Raw genomic sequence first — 16,046 nt, 5'->3', positions numbered from 1 at the left:
CACCAAAGAGCCTGCATGGGCCAGGGGCAGTGCTTGCCGCCTGCAGCTGGGAGCCCACTACCAGTGTGTCCTGGGGAAGGCCTGATGGGGTAATTCTGGATTCCCCTGGCTGGAGGCCAGGGCAGGAACAAGGCCAAGACCCTGTAACCCCGTGCAAAGCCAGGCGTGGCTGCCTCCAGACTCACCGCAGGCCTCTGGCTTGGATGGCCACTGGCCCTTGCATCGTGGGGTCCTGGAGAGTGAGCAGGCCTCAGCCCAGGACCCTCACCCCTTCAGGCCTGTGTGACCCATTTCCCTGACCCGAGGGCATGCACACAATGGCCAGGGGGGTGTGGGCAGAGCTCACAGGTGTCCCCAGCAGTGAGGGCTCCTGGGTCACAGGGGGCAGTGTCCCAAGGGAGCCACAGGAGGAGGGAGGCAGATGCTGGGACCCTCCCACTGGGCTGATCCAGCTCCTTATCGTAGATAAGTTGCTGAGGCCCCTATTTCTGGGGGTGAACCCCTGGCCCCACCCACCCCACAGGCAGGAGATGGCTGGGGTGCTGTGTGTCCCCGGTGTGGGGGGAAGGACCAGGGAGCAGGGTCACTGAGCTAGACAAACTGGATGCGGGAAGCAACACGCAGACACGGCACTTTGTATTAAATCACTCTGTCAGATTCTAGAAACCACTGCCACACGCTGGCACCAGCACAGGGCCCAGGCTAGACAGGCACAAACTGCCAACCGACACAGGCACGGGAGGACACACAAGGGGGCTGCCACCCCAGGAGCTGCAGGGAAGGGACAGCCCCCTGCTCCTCCAGAGCCTGGCATGGCACACACAAGGCCCAGGGCACGGGCAGAAGCAGCAGCCCCACTGCAGCACCACACGTGTGGAGACAGCCAGCCGAGGCCCAGAGCTCGGCTCCTGTAACGCTGAGCGCCTGGACGTACTTGGTGCCACCGGCAGTCCAGCCCGGGGGAGCTGGCCTGGGAGAGAAGGCCATGTCCGCCCCAGAGCGCAGGGACAGCCTGAGTCCAGAGTGGACAGGCGAGCCCAGAGAAGGCAGGCAGGAACCCTCCTCCCCCACCAAACCCAAAGGCTCCCCAACCCTCGCCTTCCTGGTGACTGCGCCGCTCGCTGCAGCCGTGGGGAGGGGGAGCCCTGAAGGCAGAACCCAGGAGGTGGGGGACGGGTCCAGGCAGGTCAGTGTGTGGCTGCAGGCACGGAGAAGCCCCGGAGACGGCTCCCAGGGCCCAGACTGCGGCGGGGGGAGTGAGTGACTGCGCCAAGGCCACACCGAGATGAGACGCAGCACATGGGGCAGAGGACGGATTGGGGCTTGGCCACTGCGTCCGTGTCCGGGCCCAGGCCAGCCCGTCTGGCTGTCGGGGCACACTGGGTGAGGAGCGAGGAGGGGGCGCTTCTCGTCCAGCCTGGCTGGGCTGGGGCTGCTCGGCCCGGCGGCGTGGCGAGTCTAGATGCCATGGTTCTGGGAGGGCTGGCTGCAGCTTCATGGAATGGCGCACGTGAGCAGTGGTCTGACTCGGGGTCTGTGGTCCAGCCCTGATGTGCCACCCTCCGGGGATCACGGTGGAGGCACACATGCCCGCGGCCAGACCAGGGCACCTAGTTCTTGGCTTCTGCTGCCTCCTTCTCGGCCTTCCCTTTGGCCTTCTCCACCTTCTCCTCCTTCTCCAGGGTTGCCGCGATCTCTGCCATCTGGCTAGGGGAGACCTGCACGTCCTCCTTGTCAACCAGCTCTATCACCTGCGTGCAGGCAAGGGGCGAGCCTTCTGAGGCCGTCCCTGCGTCCAGCGCGTCCTGTACCCTCGGGGGGGCTGAGCCCAGTGTGTGTCCGATACCGCCCTGCCACCCCCGTGCCCACGTCACCCCAGGTCCCAGGTTGCCGACGTGGCCCTAGCGTAGACCCCAGCAGGGAGCCCGGCCCCAGGGGAGACCCCAGCAGGAGTGCCCGCCCCAGCAGAGAGCCTGGCAGGAGTGCCTGGCCCTGGACTGCCAGAGTCTGGGGCGGAGCCTGCATCCTGGCTGTCAGTGCCCCTGGTCTGGACCAGTGGGATGTCACTGTGCTCACCTCTCCTGTCCAGGCCCAGGGCCTGAAGCTGTGCCAGAGCCAGAGGAACAGCCTCACCCACGCTCCTGTTACGGCCACCAGTGTGGCCTGGGGGCTGGGACACACACGGAAGCGAGGGGGACCCACGGCTATCTTGCTGAGTCACGGGCAGCAGGACCCACCTTGACGAGGTCATCAATGTTGACCTTGCCGTCCTTGTTGTCGTCCAGGGCTGAGGCCAGCCTGAGCAGTTTGCTTTCTGGAATGTCCTTGATCTGCTTCATGGCCGTGATGAGCTCATCCACACTGATGAAGTTCTCCCTGGGGGCGGCAGGGCGGAATGAGGGGGCCACTCCCTGCGGCCCAGGCCCCACCCCCTGCGGCCCAGGTCACACCCCCGGCCCCACTGGCAGTCCTTCCCGACCACCCTGGCCCAGGGCCTCAGGCTCCCACGTCCTCCCTGCCTTCCCCCTTTTCTTGGGATGAGTGTCAAATTCAGAAGCCACTGGGCTCAGGACTTGCTGTGGGAGTCTGTCCCACTGGCACGGGGGCCGGCAGAAGCCCGCTGTGTCAGCCTGTTCCCAGGGCCAGCAGGCTGCGGGGACAGGGCAGGGGGCAGGACAGCCCAGAGCTGCGAGGACCACTTGGAAAACAGGCAGGTGCGGGGTGCAGGGAGGGCACCCCAGGTATGAGGCTGCCATGGCTGCCACACTCACCCTGCGGTGGCGCCCTGTGTGGGGCTCGCTGTGCCAGCCTGGGGCCCGGCCTCCAGCTGTGCAATCAGGCCGTCCATCTGCCCGATCATTTGCCGCACCCGTTTGGAGAGGCGCTGGCTGGCCTTGGACTCCTCCACGAACTTCTCCTCCCCCGTCCTGGAGAGCTCCTTCCTGATCTCCTGCAAGTCCTGGGGAGACGGGTCCACCAGGGGCTCAGGGGAGTGGTGGGGTGCTGCCCCAGCATGTCCACTCATGGTGGCCAACTCTTAATTCCAAGTCTACAAACTTATTAATCCAAACATTTTGAAAGGAGAGCAGCTGAGTCCGAGCTTCCGTGTCCAGCACACTCGTACCCACCTCACTGTAGTCCTGCACGTCCTCCTTGAGCAGCTCCAGCTCCTCCCGCTCGCGGCTGAGCGCCTTCTGCTGCCCCTGCAGCTTGGAGCAGGCGTCACTGAGCAGGTCAATCTCCTCCTTGGTGATCTCCTCCTCCTGGGAAGGTCAGCGGGCACCAGGCTGAGTGCTGCCCCCGCCGGCCCTGCCACCGTCACCCGGCCTGCAACCCGCCAGCACTCTGCACCCTGTGCCCTGGCTGCAACAGTTTCATGCTTCCCCCGACTCCTGTCCCAGTGGTGCCACGGGGTGGCCAGTCAGGAACGACCTGGCTGCTCGCCTGAGCCACATCACACGGTCCTTGTGCCCATGTCCAGTTTACAAATAAAACTGGAGAGGGGCTGGGGTTGTAATGCAGCACATCACGCCAGCCCATGATGCCAGTATCCCAGGTGGGCACCCGCTCATGTCCCAGCTGCTCCGCTTTCAATCAAGCTCCTGCGAAAGCAGTACCTGCCCCAGGTCCTCAGGCCTCCAAACCCACACGGGCCACCTAGAAGCTCCTGGCTTTGCATCAGCTCAGCTCCAGCCATTGCAGCCATTTGGGGAGTGAACCAGAGGATGGAAGTGTGTGTGTGTCCCAGTGCAGAGGGCCCTGTTCTCTGGCCTGCTGACAATCCCTGCAATGGGTCCCCAGGACTGCCAGCCTCCCCCCGAGCCTGTGGGGAGCCATCCCTTCGCGCTCTTCCCTGCCATGTCAGAGCTCGCACACGCTCAGCATCCTCAGGCAGGAGTAGGGTCCAAGCTGGAGGCTCGGGGAGCCTCATGGAGGAGTACACCCTGTGCTCAGCAGGCCAGGGGCTGGGGCCGTGCTGCAACGGACTGAGGCATGACCGAGTGCTGGCTGCTCTGCTGCCCTGCCCCCGACGTGCCTGGGAAGGCAGAGAGGCTGCACCCCGCGCTTGGGCTGCTGCACCCCATGGGACACTTGGAGTCCTAGTGCCACGGCCATTGTGGGTGTGAATCAGGGGACAAGAACTCACCCTTCTGTCACTCCGCTCTTCAACAAATCATCAAATAAATTCTTCCTGAGAACTGTCTCCCGCCCATCTGAACCCTGAACTCTTGGAGCATCCATCTGCTGTCCCAGGGCCAGCAGACATCTTGCCCCATTCTCATGGAACCTTCCAGAACCTTTCAGAGTTGGCCCACCCCAACTCTGTACCCCTTTTCCAGGCTGACTTCTGGAAGAGAGCATGGCCACACCTTCTCTGAGCCACCTTGGTCAGGATCCCCAAAAGAGAACTGCTACCCTGGTGCGACCCCCTCCTGGCCTGCACTGCCACCTGTGTGTGAGAACCCTGCCCTCCCCAGCACTCCCAGAGGAGCTGCCCCAGGCTCAGGAGCTTAGCCCTCCTTTGTCTACTGCACCCCAAGTTGTCCTGTGGCTGATGGCAGCACAGGGCTCCGGAGTCAAGGACAGAGCCAGCAGGACCACTGCCTGCCCAGGGGCCCAGCAGGCAATGCCAGGTGCGCTTGGGAGGAGGTTCTGGGCTGGGAGCTCTTCCACTGTCGCCCATGGCTGGCAGGGAGCACTGCAGGGGAGAAGGAAGCAGGGTGCACACGGCCAGGAGGGCTGATGGGCCCAGCGGCCCCAGGGCACCATCAGCTCTGGAGCCCGTGCCTAGAGAGTGGCCTGCCTGCTCCCGGCCGCTCTGCTTGCCACCACCCAGAGCCCAGGCCACCTGTCCTACCCACCTTCAGGCCTTCCGGCACAGGGGCCGTGTCCTTGAGCACCTCGGACGGCAGGGTCACCTCCGGGGCCTCCGGCTTAGGCTCTGTGTCTGGCCGTCCAGGGGCAGCTTCTGCTTCTTCCAGTGCCGTGTCCTTCTGAAAGGCACAAGTGTATCCCTGGCCCACGGCAGCCCCGCGTGGGCCCATACGGTGCGTGTCTGCTGGCCACAGCGCAGGGACCCAGGCGGAGGCCGTGGGTATGGCTGTGTCTGAGCAGTACCTCTCAGGCGGGCACCAGGAGGCAGGGGTGTGGCAGGGCTGTGTCCCAGGCCTGCAGGGAGCTGAGCTGAGCTGCTCACCGTGGCCTCGGCTGCCTGAGCGGCCTCGTGCAGCTCCTTCTCGCGGTGCTCCTGGCGGATGGCCGCCTCTTCCTGCAGCGTGGCCTCCAATTTGGCCTTGTTGTCCACCTGTTCGCCCTCCACTTCCGCTGCCTTCACCTGGGCTTCTTTGGCCTGTCAGGGACAGTGGGGCGGTGAGAGCCCCAGAGGGAGCTGCCCCGTGCAGGCCCCCCCAACCTCTGAGTGTGCTCATGCCAGACGCCCCACCTTGGACCACCCTGGGGTGGCCTTCTGTGGCTACCAGTATCTGTGCAGACTCAGAAGGCACAGACACCAACACCACCTCTCCAGGCAGCCCAGCAGGCTCAGACAGGGGACCAGAAGCACAGCCAGGAGCCCTGGGGCACTGCTGCGGTGGCCCAACATGTGACAACACATACCACAGTCTCGGGCAGAGTCTGCAGTGTGGACTTGAGCTGGTCAGCAGGAGAAAGGGTGTCAGGGAGGTACATGGCTCGGGACAGGATGAGCAGCGATGTGGGGATCTCCTGGTGCAGGTGCAGGTCCAGCCACTGGAACCAAAGATGGAGGCTCACAGACACGCACTTCCTGTCCCAACCCCACACTCACGGACACGCACTCCCTGCCCCAACCCCACACTCACGGACACACACTCCCTGTCCCAACCACACACTCACGGACACACACTCCCTGCCACAACCCCACACTCACAGACACACACTCCCTGCCACAACCCCACACTCACAGACACGCACTCCCTGTCCCAACCCCACACTCACGGACACACACTCCCTGCCACAACCCCACACTCACGGACACACACTCCCTGCCACAACCCCACACTCACGGACACGCACTTCCTGTCCAGACTCCACACTCACGGACACACACTTCCTGTCCAGACCCCACACTCATGGACACGCACTTCCCTGCCCTGACCCCACACTCATGGACATGCACTCCCTGCCCCGACCCCACACTCATGGACACGCACTTCCTGTCCAGACCCCACACTCACGGACACGCACTTCCTGTCCAGACCCCACACTCACGGACACGCACTTCCTGTCCAGACCCCACACTCACGGACTCACACTGCCTGTCCTGACCCCACACTCACAGCACACACTTCCTGTCCTGACTCCCACATCTCCCGTAAGGTGGAGCCAGGCTTTCTCTGTGGAACTTTGTTCTGCTGTTTCGATTTGGTTGTGGGGAGGAGGTACAACACAGAGCCCCACAAAGCCCCAATGTTTGCCCTGTGGGTCCTGAAGGCCATCAACTCGGCCACAGCACACAGGTTAGTCGCCAGCCTCCCTGCCCAGGGTTCACAGGGCACAGCTGCCCGCTGGGAGACCTCCCCCTGGGGAACGGGCAGGTGCCCTCTGGGTGCCTTCAGCAAGAGTGGGAATGGGCACAGGGTTCCCATAGGCCTACGTGTCTCAAGCTGCTTTCCTGGCATCAGGACAGTCCTCAAATGGGCACACCTCAGAGCACAGCAGTGCCCCCTGCTGGCGCCCACACGCCACGGCCACCTGTGCGGGACACGTCCACATGGGGCGGGAAATCCAGCTGTGGAACCGTGCTCAGCACTGTCTGCACAAACCTGCCCACGAGCAGCAGCAGCGTCTGGGGGGCTGACACCCCGAGACAGACCTGGGGATCCCCTTGGAGAGGTGCTGCGGGGTCCCATTCACTCTGTGCACATGCTGTTCCGGCCCATGCAGGACACGAGCCACAAAGGGCCTGAGGCCTGCAGCCTTGCAGTGTAGATGGATGCCAGTCAACCCCAACACAATCCCGTGCCACACACCTGGCACTGCCCTGCTCCAAGGGTGCTGAGCCAGCGGGCGGCTCCCAACTGGGCCCCTGCCTGGACCTCCAGGGACACCAACCCCTGCCTCACCGGAGCCTTTAGACCAACCTGGGGCAGCAGAGAAACCGTAAGGGCCCTGTCAGCCAAGGAGGGAGGGCCGGGGGGCCTGGCCACTCACCTGCCTCAGCTGGTCCCTCAGCCGGTCTTCGGTGACGCCGAGAGCCCGCATGCCCCGGGCCCGGCACGCTGCCTGCAGCTCCTTCACCGTGAGACTGTCCACCCCCTCCTGCGCAATGAGCTGCAACACAGAACCAGCTGGTGTCACTGCCAGACCGCCAGAAGGGCGGGGCTGCGGGCAGGCACAAGTGGGAGACACGGCCCCCATCCCCTGCCAGAGCCCTGCCAGCCCGAGAGGAGCCCCATGTGACCCTGGTACGGGACGTCTGGGCCTCATATCCACGGTGGCCTCCTCTGTGCCTTAGGAGACTCCCAGGAGCGGCAGGTGAGGAGACAGCAGTGGACAGGCCACTGTGGGGGAGCCGGGCACCTCCAAGTGGCAGCACTATCCCTGGGACAGAGGGCAGCCTCTGCCGGTCCTCAGGGTTAGAACCCAGAGTCGCACAACGCGTGGCTGCACCCTCGGAGGGTGGGGCCCTCGGAGGCACCCACTGCAGTGGTGTAGGACAACAGAGCCAGCCCCACGGCATGTCCAGTAGCAGCTGTCCCCAGGGAAGGACACCTGGGATTTCCAGTTTGCACATTAAGAACGAGGCTGCATGGGTCCGGTGCAATAGCGTAGTGACTAAGGTCCTCGCCTTGTGTGCGCTGGGATCCCATATGGTTGCCAGTTCTAATCTCGGCGGCCCTGCTTCCCACCCAGCTGCCTGCTTGTGTCCTGGGAAAGGAGTCAAGGACGGCCCAAAGCCTTGGGACCCTGCACCCGTGTGGAAGACGCAGAAGAAGCTCCTGGCTCCTGGCTTCAGGTCAGCTCAGCTCCGGCTGTAGCAGCTGCTTGGGGAGTGAATCAGTGGACAGAGGATCTTCCTCTCTGTCTCTCCTCTTCATATATCTGACTTTTCAATTATAATAAATCTTTCAAAAAAAAAAAAAAAAAAAAAAAAAGGCCAAGGCTGCAGGGCCTGGTTCTGTGGCATAGTTGTTAAGCCATTGCCTGAAATGCTGGCAGCCCGTGTGGAAGCCAGTTCGAATCCCAGCTGCTCCACTTCTGATCTAGCTCCCTAATGGCCTGGGAAAGCAGCAGGGGATGGACCGCTGCACCTATGGGGGAGACCTGGAAGAAGCTCCTGGCTCCTGGCTCCCTGGACTAGCACAGCCCCAGCCACTTGGCGAGTAGGTCAGCGGATGAAAGACCTGTCTGTCTCCCCATCTCCTGGCCTGGAATTCTGCCTTTTAAAGAAATAAACCATTTCCCCCAAATCAAACCCGAAGCAGCCACGCTGCTGTCCTTTGTCTCCTGTGCAGTACTCCAAGGGAAGAGAAGGATTCTGCCGATAGACCCTAGGCTCTTGGGGTACCTCTTGCTCACCCAGAACTGCACCAAGCTCTCACTTGGCCTCAGCCACTGGGCTCGCATCAGCGACAGAGGGAGGACAGTCCCCCGGCCCCGTAGTCTGGGAGCATGTCCTTACAGCCCTCAGCATTGCCATGTGGTCAGGGAAGCGCCAGGCCCTCCCTGGGGTGGGCCCGTCGGGTGTGGCAGCTCCCTGGCCCTCCTCCTGGCACGGCTCTGAGCGGGCAGCTCATCCCTTAGGCCCCTGGCCCTGCTTCTCTCTGGCCTTCACGTTGTCTTCTGCACTTTAACCATCATTTTCATATTGACTTGGACGTCTGAGATTCCATCTGCTGGCCGATCTCCGGGTGCCGTGTGGGCAGGGGAGAGGCCAGTGCCTGCTGCCCGCAGGGGGCGTCTGCAGCAAGCCAGGGAAGCTGACCATCCCTGTGGCACCTCCCCACCCACGCCCCGTGCCGGCACCCACGGGTGATCGCTTGCTGCCCGCCTCACATCATTGTTTTGAAGGGTTTGTGTCACGGCCATACCAAGGTTGCCTGTGCTGCCCCGTACCCTCTCTGCCGCACCTTGTCGTCAGCCTTGATGGAGCGCAGCCGCATGGTGAGCTGGAAGCGCAGGAAGTTGTTGGTGCCGATGGACTGCAGCTCCAGCAGCTTGCACAGCGCCACGAGCTGCGGCCGCGTCAGGTTGTCCAGCGTCAGCTCGTCCTCGAAGAGCTTGGAAAAACGCATGATCTCCTCGTTGCTGGGCCTCTCCCCGGTCTCCCGGATCTACAGAAGCAACAGGCCCAGGGTTAACCCACACCTGCGGGGACAATCAGAGGGCCCTGGGCTCCCTCCCACCCCCGACTGCACAGCGAGAACTAAAACTGCCTCGGGGCGGCGGGGGGTTCCCAGCTATTCCGCAGGGGGCAAGCTGGCAGCTGCACCTGTGAGGGTCTGCAGGACACGGCCGCTGAGTGGCCAGCCAGCTCAAGCTCCGGCCTACTGCCCCCCAGGAAAAGGGGGGAGCTGGGGGGGCTGGTAAGCGTTACTGCTTCCTCCCACTCACGAACAAGCCACACGGTGTCCACGTGGGCCAGATGGGCCACAGCAGAGGTCAGAGAAAGGAGCACCTGTCCCCCGAGGGCTCAGCCATGCACTGGGTACCAGCAGCTGCTGCACGCAGCCGCCATGGTGGCAGGAAGGTGTCTGCCTCGGGAGGTGGCCCCAGACGGCAGCCCCCTGGGCTCCGGGGCTGTTAAATGATTTGCCTTCTTCTGCTGGAGGCCGGGGCTGCGGCCAGCACCACAGCCATCGCTCAGAGAGTGGATCTGTCTTCTAACTATAGAGTGACACAGCCCCCTCCCCACCATAGCCCAGGCCCCACCAGCCCCTCTGGACCCGCAGAGGAGCCCAGCGGCCATAGCGGTCTCGAGACTTCTCTGCTAGCCCTCTCCCCTCCTGGTTGCTGCCGAGCCACCAGGGGTAGCCATCTCGGGTCTTGGCAAAGGCGGGCTCCCCGTCACCCCTAGGCAGCAGCTGCTGGCAGAAGGGGAAGTGGGAAGATGCGCAGAGGACCCACAGCACCTTCTGGAAGAAGGCCGAGAAGTCTTTGGCGGCGCTGCCTTTGGCTGCCTTGTTCTTCAGCGCCATCTCCTCGATGGTGTCCTGCAGGAACTTGGCCAGCTCCAGCTTCACCCGCAGCTCCTTCTTCAGCCTCTCTTCCTGCGGGGCAACAGGACAGGGACTGCTGGCCACGGCAGCCCTGTGCTCCTCACGTGCTGCTGCTGAGCTGATCCCGCCAGCAGCAGCTGCGGGAGCACCCCTGCCCCGCGGCGTCAGCCCCACCCCCACTCACCTTGATGGACTGGGTCTCAAATGTGGATGGCAGCATATTGGGGAAGAGTTTCACGGCCACAGGCAGCAGGAACTCCATGAAGGGCACCACCACGAAGACCAGGAAGGGTACCAGGCGGAAGAGGTCTGCGCAGATGCGGAGGAACTGCAGGGCGGAGGGCGGCAGTGTGGGCGAGCAGGCCTCGGGGCTGGCGCTGCTCCCCGCGCTCTGCAGGCACACACCGATCCACTGGCTTTTCTTCATTATTATGGGGTCAGCCCTCCATCCCCAAGTGACTGCAGGAGCCAGGGCTGAGGCAGGCCAGAGCTAGCAGCCAGAGGCCAGGCCTGCACTGTGGCTGCAGCGACCCAAGCACTGACGCCATCTTCTACTGCCTTCCCAGGTGCCTCAGCAGGGAGCTGGGTCAGAAGTGGAGCCGTGGGACTTGAACCAGTGCCCTCACGGGATGCCGGGGCTGCAGTGGGTATCAGTCCGCAGCCCACAGTGGCCGGGCTGAGGATTCCACCCAGGTCTCCTGTGGGCGGCAGACAGCACTTAAACGCTGTCACCAGGCTCCTCCTGCGGTGCACAACAGCTGGGGGCTGGGGTGAGAAGCCAGCTCTCGACACGGGGCCAGGCACCCCAGCCCAACACCCTGCCCACCTGCCACTGCTGGGGGCTCCGAAGCCTGTGGCCAAGGGCTGGGGAACAGGAGCATGGAGGAGATACATGTTGTGGCACAGCATGGAAAGCTGCTGCCTGCAGTTTCGATTCAGCTCCCTGCTAAGGCGCGTGGGAAAGCAGCACAGAACAGCTCGAGCACCTGGGCCCTGCCAGTCATCCAGGAGACAGGGACGAAGCTCCAGCTGTGGCCTGGCCCAGCCCTTGCTAGTGCAGCTCTGGGGAGTGAGGCAGCGGATGGAGGCTCTCTTTCTCTCTCTGTACCACTGCCTTTCACATAAATAAAACTTCAAAAAAAGACCAGGCAAACTACCAGGTAAACATAACTCAAACAGACCCGGACTCACACTCAGGGCCCTGTCACCCCACATCAAGGCCCGGGCGCCAGGAGGACATGGGGCAGGGACGACACCGGCCCCCAGGGCCTGGTGGCATATTGGGCGGCGCAGTCACCGTTCCATCATCAACGCGTCCTTTACCCAAAGCCGCAGGCCTCGGATCTGGGTGCAGGAGGCGCCCGTACCTGCCTGCGCTCCCGGCGAGAGAGCGTGTGGCCGTGCAGGACGCGCCAGAGCATGCGCGCTGCGATCTTGGTGTCGATCCAGAGCAGGCGGAAGCCGTGGTAGTAGTGTTTCAGCTCGTCCAGCACCTTCTGTCCCAGGGACTTCCTCTCCAGCACGGGCGTCGGGGGGCTGTACACAGGCCCGCCCTCCTCCAGCTTCTTGTTCTTGTCCTTCAGGGACTTGAGCGATTTCTCCACCACTGAGTCCTCAGCCAGGGGACGCGAGGAGTGCCAGGCGCGCACCGCCAGGTGCCAGGGTCCCACCACCAGGGAGCCTGCCGCGGCCGGCGCCCACAGAGCCCTGCCCACCGTGCCCGGTGGCCAGAGCTGCGGAGTCCACGGGCCGAGGTGCTCGCCTCGGAGGGGAAGGTGTGAGGGGTGGGCCAGCGCACAGCAGCCCCACGGAACATTCCTTGGAGAAGGAAAGCGGCAGTGAGGGGCCGGCCTGCCTCCCTGCTCAGCACCAAATGCCAGCCGCGCCACAGCCACACACAGGTGCCCTCCCTCCTCCTGGGATCCCCCAGAGGAGTGTAGGGGCCCCACCGGTCACAGGTGGACGCGGATGCAATGGCCAGCCTGACTCCTGCACTCTGGCCTGGCTGACTCAGCCCCGCACACTGCTGACTGTGGAAGACACAGCACAGCCAGGACCCACCCCAGCTCTGCCACAGCTGGCCTGAGCCCCTCTGGCTGCCCCTGCTCTCCCCAGCCCCGCACTGCGACATGGGCAAGGCTCAGAGTCCACACGGCTCTGGGAGGCCCCGGTTCAGCCTCCAGCTACCTGCGCTCCGTCCTTGGCCCCGCTGCCGCTCCCAGTGCCCTGCTCAGGCACTCTCTAGTAGGCTCAGCTCCTACTTTTGGGAGTTTCTTTCTTTCCTTTTTCAAAACTTTATATATCTGAAAGGCAGCTAGTGGGCTGTGTGAGAGCAAACATATCTTGCACCCACTCTCAGAATGGCTGCAATGAGCAGGGCGAGGCTGTGGCCAGGAGTCCGGAGCGCCACCGGGTCTCCCATGGGCGCTGGGGCCGCAGCAGGAGCCGTCCTCCCCTGCATTCCAGGTGTGGAGCAGGCAGTCAGTTCACAAGCTCACCGGGATGTGGAGGCTGGGACTGCAGGCAGCGGCTGGGCACGCTCCTGGGTTTTAGCTCAGGCTGTTCCACCTGCCTCAGGAGGCACATGACATCCTGAAAAGGTCCCCCCGGGGCCGGCGGAGGGACCCTCCATGGGGGCCCACGCTAGGGGGGCGTGCTGGTGGCAGCCCCAGCACTCAGGTCCTGTGGTGGTGGATGGGGGTGCCGGTGCTGACTGTTATAGGCAAGTGACAAAATGACGGAAGGTCTCTCTGCCCTGCAGACAAAGGCAAGTGTGCTGACAGCGCTGCTATCAAGGCACTCCAGGTGAATGGCCCGCGGACTGACGGGCACGTGGGGCTGCAGCTTCCGAAACCAAACAAGGACCCCAAACGGCCGAGGGGCAGCCTGCCCGCACCCCCCATCCCTGCCCTAGGCACTGCGTACTCACGCGCAGTTCACCAGCCCCACGGCGCTGGGACAGCTGAGGCAGGCACGGCCCATGAGGCCACCTGTGACAGACAGAGAGGCCAGTCAGTCCCCACCTGCCATTTGGTATGGAGGGTTAAACCACAGTTCGCAACGTTGGCATCCCACACGGGAGGGTGTCGGAGTTCCAGCTCCCTGTGAGTCACACGGCCAATGGCGGCGCATGGCCTGAGTGCACCCATGGGGGCATCCGGTGGAGGGCCCGGCCCTGGCTGTTGCAGGCACGAGGAGCAGGCCAGCAGGGGGACGGTCCCTCCGCCTTCAGGACAGACCAAGTCTTCACAGCCCTTGTGTGGACTCCAGGTGGCCAAGTTGCTGGCGGCCTTGCCTATAGCAGGTTTCAGAGCGTTGCTAAGGGGCTGCTCGAGTGTCAGGGGGCACTGGAGCACCAAGGGGCTCCTCAGGCAGTCCCTGGCTCTGTGCACCCTGAGCGGGATGTGGGCCCCTGAAGGACCCCTCTGGGTGGGACCTCTCCCCATGGACTTCAGCTGACTCAGGTCGGGCAGTCAGGTTGCAGACAAGGGAGGCTGAGGGTCGGTGGCAACTGGGACTCCATGGCCGGGGGAGGCTGCACAGCCAGCCAGGAGGAAGCCGTGTGGCCCACCTGCAGGAGTCCCATGTTTTGCTCAACTTGCTCCAATCCCATGAGCACTTGCAGCCAGTCTCTGTTAAGGGGTCAAGGTACCATGTCCAGGAGAGATGGCTGGCAGTGAGGAGAGCTGCGGGATGGATGGACGGCCTGGCGGGGGGCGGGAGCTGGGGAAGCTCACATCTGTAGAGCTACATTCTCACTAGGGTTACATGGAAGTCACAGTCAGAGGCACCATAGCCCTACCTGCAGGGCAGGACCGCCCCCCGCTCCTGCACAGTCCATCCCACCCGCCCAGCCTGGGCCAGCCTGCTCCTTCAGCGCTCCTCTCCTACCACCTGAGGCAGTGGACTTTCTCAGCTCCCTGTATCCCCTCCTAACCACCCAAGGACCCCCCAAAGCCCCCCTGAGGGCTCTGCCTGCAGATGCCCAGGCATCCCAGGGGTGGTCTCTTGTGCCTTCCCAAGCTTCAACGAACTCTCTAACTGGGATAAACACTTCCTGAGCCCATCCAAGTGCCCACACTGGTGCCACCCACAGACCTGCATTGTGGCCTGGGAAGGCAGGGGAGGACGGCCCAAAGCCTTGGGACCCTGCACCCGTGTGGGAGCAGGGGAAGAAGCTCCTGGCCTCAAATGGGCTCAGCTCCAGCTGGGGTTGGGTGACAGGGAGCACCCGCAGCGCGCTTCCTCCCCACGGGCTGTGAGGGGCACGGGCTGGCAGCCAGCCCGGGCACTCCCCCAGGCCCACCCCTTCCCTCAGCCTGCCACACCTGGGGGTAGCCAGCCGCGCCCCGCTCTGCGCCAGCAAGGGACAAAGACCGAGAGCCCGTGTACCCTACCGCACCTGCCTGGCCCCCCGCCAGCAGACCGAGCTGCCCGAGCAGGGCCCTCCCTGCGGGTCGGAGGGCAGCTCACCCGCCCTGACTCAGTTCCTCCTGGCCCTGCCCCGCAGGCAGCTCAGGCCAGGGGTGGGGTCAGCCTGGGCCGGCGCCTGCCACCCGGTCCCTGCTCGCGCCTGCGGGCGCCCGCCCGCCACCCAGCCCCGCAGCACCCCCAGCCCCACGGCAGCCCGAGGCCCTGCTGCCCTTCAGCCTGCCAAGGTCACCAGGAGCCGGCTGCCCGCCGGACGGGCGCGCACGGTGCCGACCCGGACAGCCTCCCCGGAAGCCGGCGCGCCGGGCGCGCACACGCACGAGGCGGCCGCGGCAGCTCCGGGCCCGCACCGCCCCGCGTCCGCGGCCCTCACTCCCGCCGTCGGTGCGGGCCGGGGAGCCGGCGGCCCAGGCGAGGCCGCGCCCCGCCGCCCGCACGCCGCCCCGGCCCTCCCGGTCCTCCCGGCGCTCCCGGCCCCGCGCTCACCCCTCGGGCCGGCGGCGCGGGATGGCGCCCGGCCGCGGCAGCTCCTCAATAAGATGGACGCCATGCGCCCGGCCGCGCCTGTCGGGTGCGCTGCGGCGGCTTCCCGGTGCTCCTGCTCGGGCGGCGCTCAGCTCCGGGACCCGGCGGCGGCCATGCAGCGGCGCGGACGGCCGAGAGGCGGGGCGGAGCCGGCGGCCCGAAGGCCGCTCCCATTGGGCCTCCGGTGCCGGCGGCCGGCAGGTGAGGGGCGGGCCCCGGGCGGCCGGCCTGCGGACTGCAAGTCCCGGCGGGCCCCGGGCGGCCGGCCTGCGGACTACAGGTCCCGGCGTGCACCTCGAGGTTCCCGTCGCCCGCCCCTCTCAACCAGCCGCCCGTGCATGCTCTGTGGCAGCGGCGGCAGCGGCGGCGGCGGAGCTCGCGGGTTCGAGCCCCGCGTTCAGGCGGATCCCGACGGTGCGGAGGCCGCGGAGTCGTGAGCGGCTGCTGGGTCCGCAGGACAGGCCGTGTGGGCTCGCCCGCTCCCAGGGCCGGGCCGGGCTGCTTCAGGGTTGCCTGCACGGCCGCTGGGCCCCACCTTCCTCCGTAAGGTGCGCTGGCCTTGGCAGAGGTGGCTGGGGGCGCCCTCGGACCCCGCCTCGGGAACCCTTGTCCCTCGCTCGCTCCGCGACTCTCTCGTTCCCCGGTGTGAATCTGGACTCTGCCTGGCGGCCCAACTCCCCCAGCACACGACTCTGGCCCAGTAGGTCGCACGTGTGCCTGGTGTCGCGGTGCGGCGTCTCCCTGTGGAACATTGGGAGTCGGGCTGGGAGGTGACCGTGTCCACTTGGCAGAGGGGCACGGCAGGCAGGGTCAGCGCCAGTGTAGACAGGGCCGGGACTGGGGCCAGAGTGGTCAAGTGCGCTGCGTGGGACGGAGAGGGATGCAGCCGGG

At 65.0% G+C, this 16,046-nt stretch overlaps 3 protein-coding genes across 4 annotated transcripts in view; 1 reads left to right on the top strand and 2 right to left on the bottom strand.

Moving 5' to 3' along the window:
• Positions 1 to 16,046, bottom strand: part of LOC101522611 (spondin-2) — a 233,880-nt gene that overhangs the window by 216,080 nt on the left and 1,754 nt on the right. The gene's annotated exons all lie outside the window — the stretch shown is intronic.
• On the bottom strand, positions 1,466 to 15,358 carry LETM1 (leucine zipper and EF-hand containing transmembrane protein 1). Of its 2 annotated transcripts, none has more exons than XM_058670358.1 (14): positions 15,117 to 15,358; positions 13,129 to 13,189; positions 11,567 to 12,017; positions 10,384 to 10,527; positions 10,113 to 10,250; positions 9,111 to 9,314; positions 7,192 to 7,311; positions 5,617 to 5,748; positions 5,198 to 5,350; positions 4,863 to 4,994; positions 3,129 to 3,263; positions 2,772 to 2,959; positions 2,238 to 2,376; positions 1,466 to 1,751 (listed from the first exon to the last, which is right to left on the bottom strand). In XM_058670358.1, exons 1-14 carry the CDS (start codon positions 15,178 to 15,180, stop codon positions 1,611 to 1,613), a joined length of 2,202 nt encoding a protein of 733 aa, XP_058526341.1. In that variant the 5' UTR covers positions 15,181 to 15,358; the 3' UTR covers positions 1,466 to 1,610. The 2 variants fall into 2 exon arrangements, with proteins under 2 accessions (XP_058526341.1, XP_058526342.1); XM_058670359.1 differs by having other exon boundaries at positions 1,467 to 1,751; positions 4,863 to 4,991; positions 15,117 to 15,356.
• Positions 15,179 to 16,046, top strand: part of NSD2 (nuclear receptor binding SET domain protein 2) — a 75,191-nt gene continuing 74,323 nt past the window's right edge. The window contains exon 1 of the mRNA XM_058670397.1: positions 15,179 to 15,588. Within this exon, the coding sequence (XP_058526380.1) occupies positions 15,179 to 15,588 (410 nt within the window). The remainder of the gene's footprint in view (positions 15,589 to 16,046) is intronic.

This window comes from Ochotona princeps, chromosome 11 (assembly GCF_030435755.1).
Source record: "Ochotona princeps isolate mOchPri1 chromosome 11, mOchPri1.hap1, whole genome shotgun sequence".
In the NCBI taxonomy this organism is placed as follows: Eukaryota; Metazoa; Chordata; class Mammalia; order Lagomorpha; family Ochotonidae; genus Ochotona; species Ochotona princeps.
The sequence above is the reverse complement of the archived record's forward strand: the minus strand, read 5'-3'. Positions and strand labels throughout refer to the sequence as shown.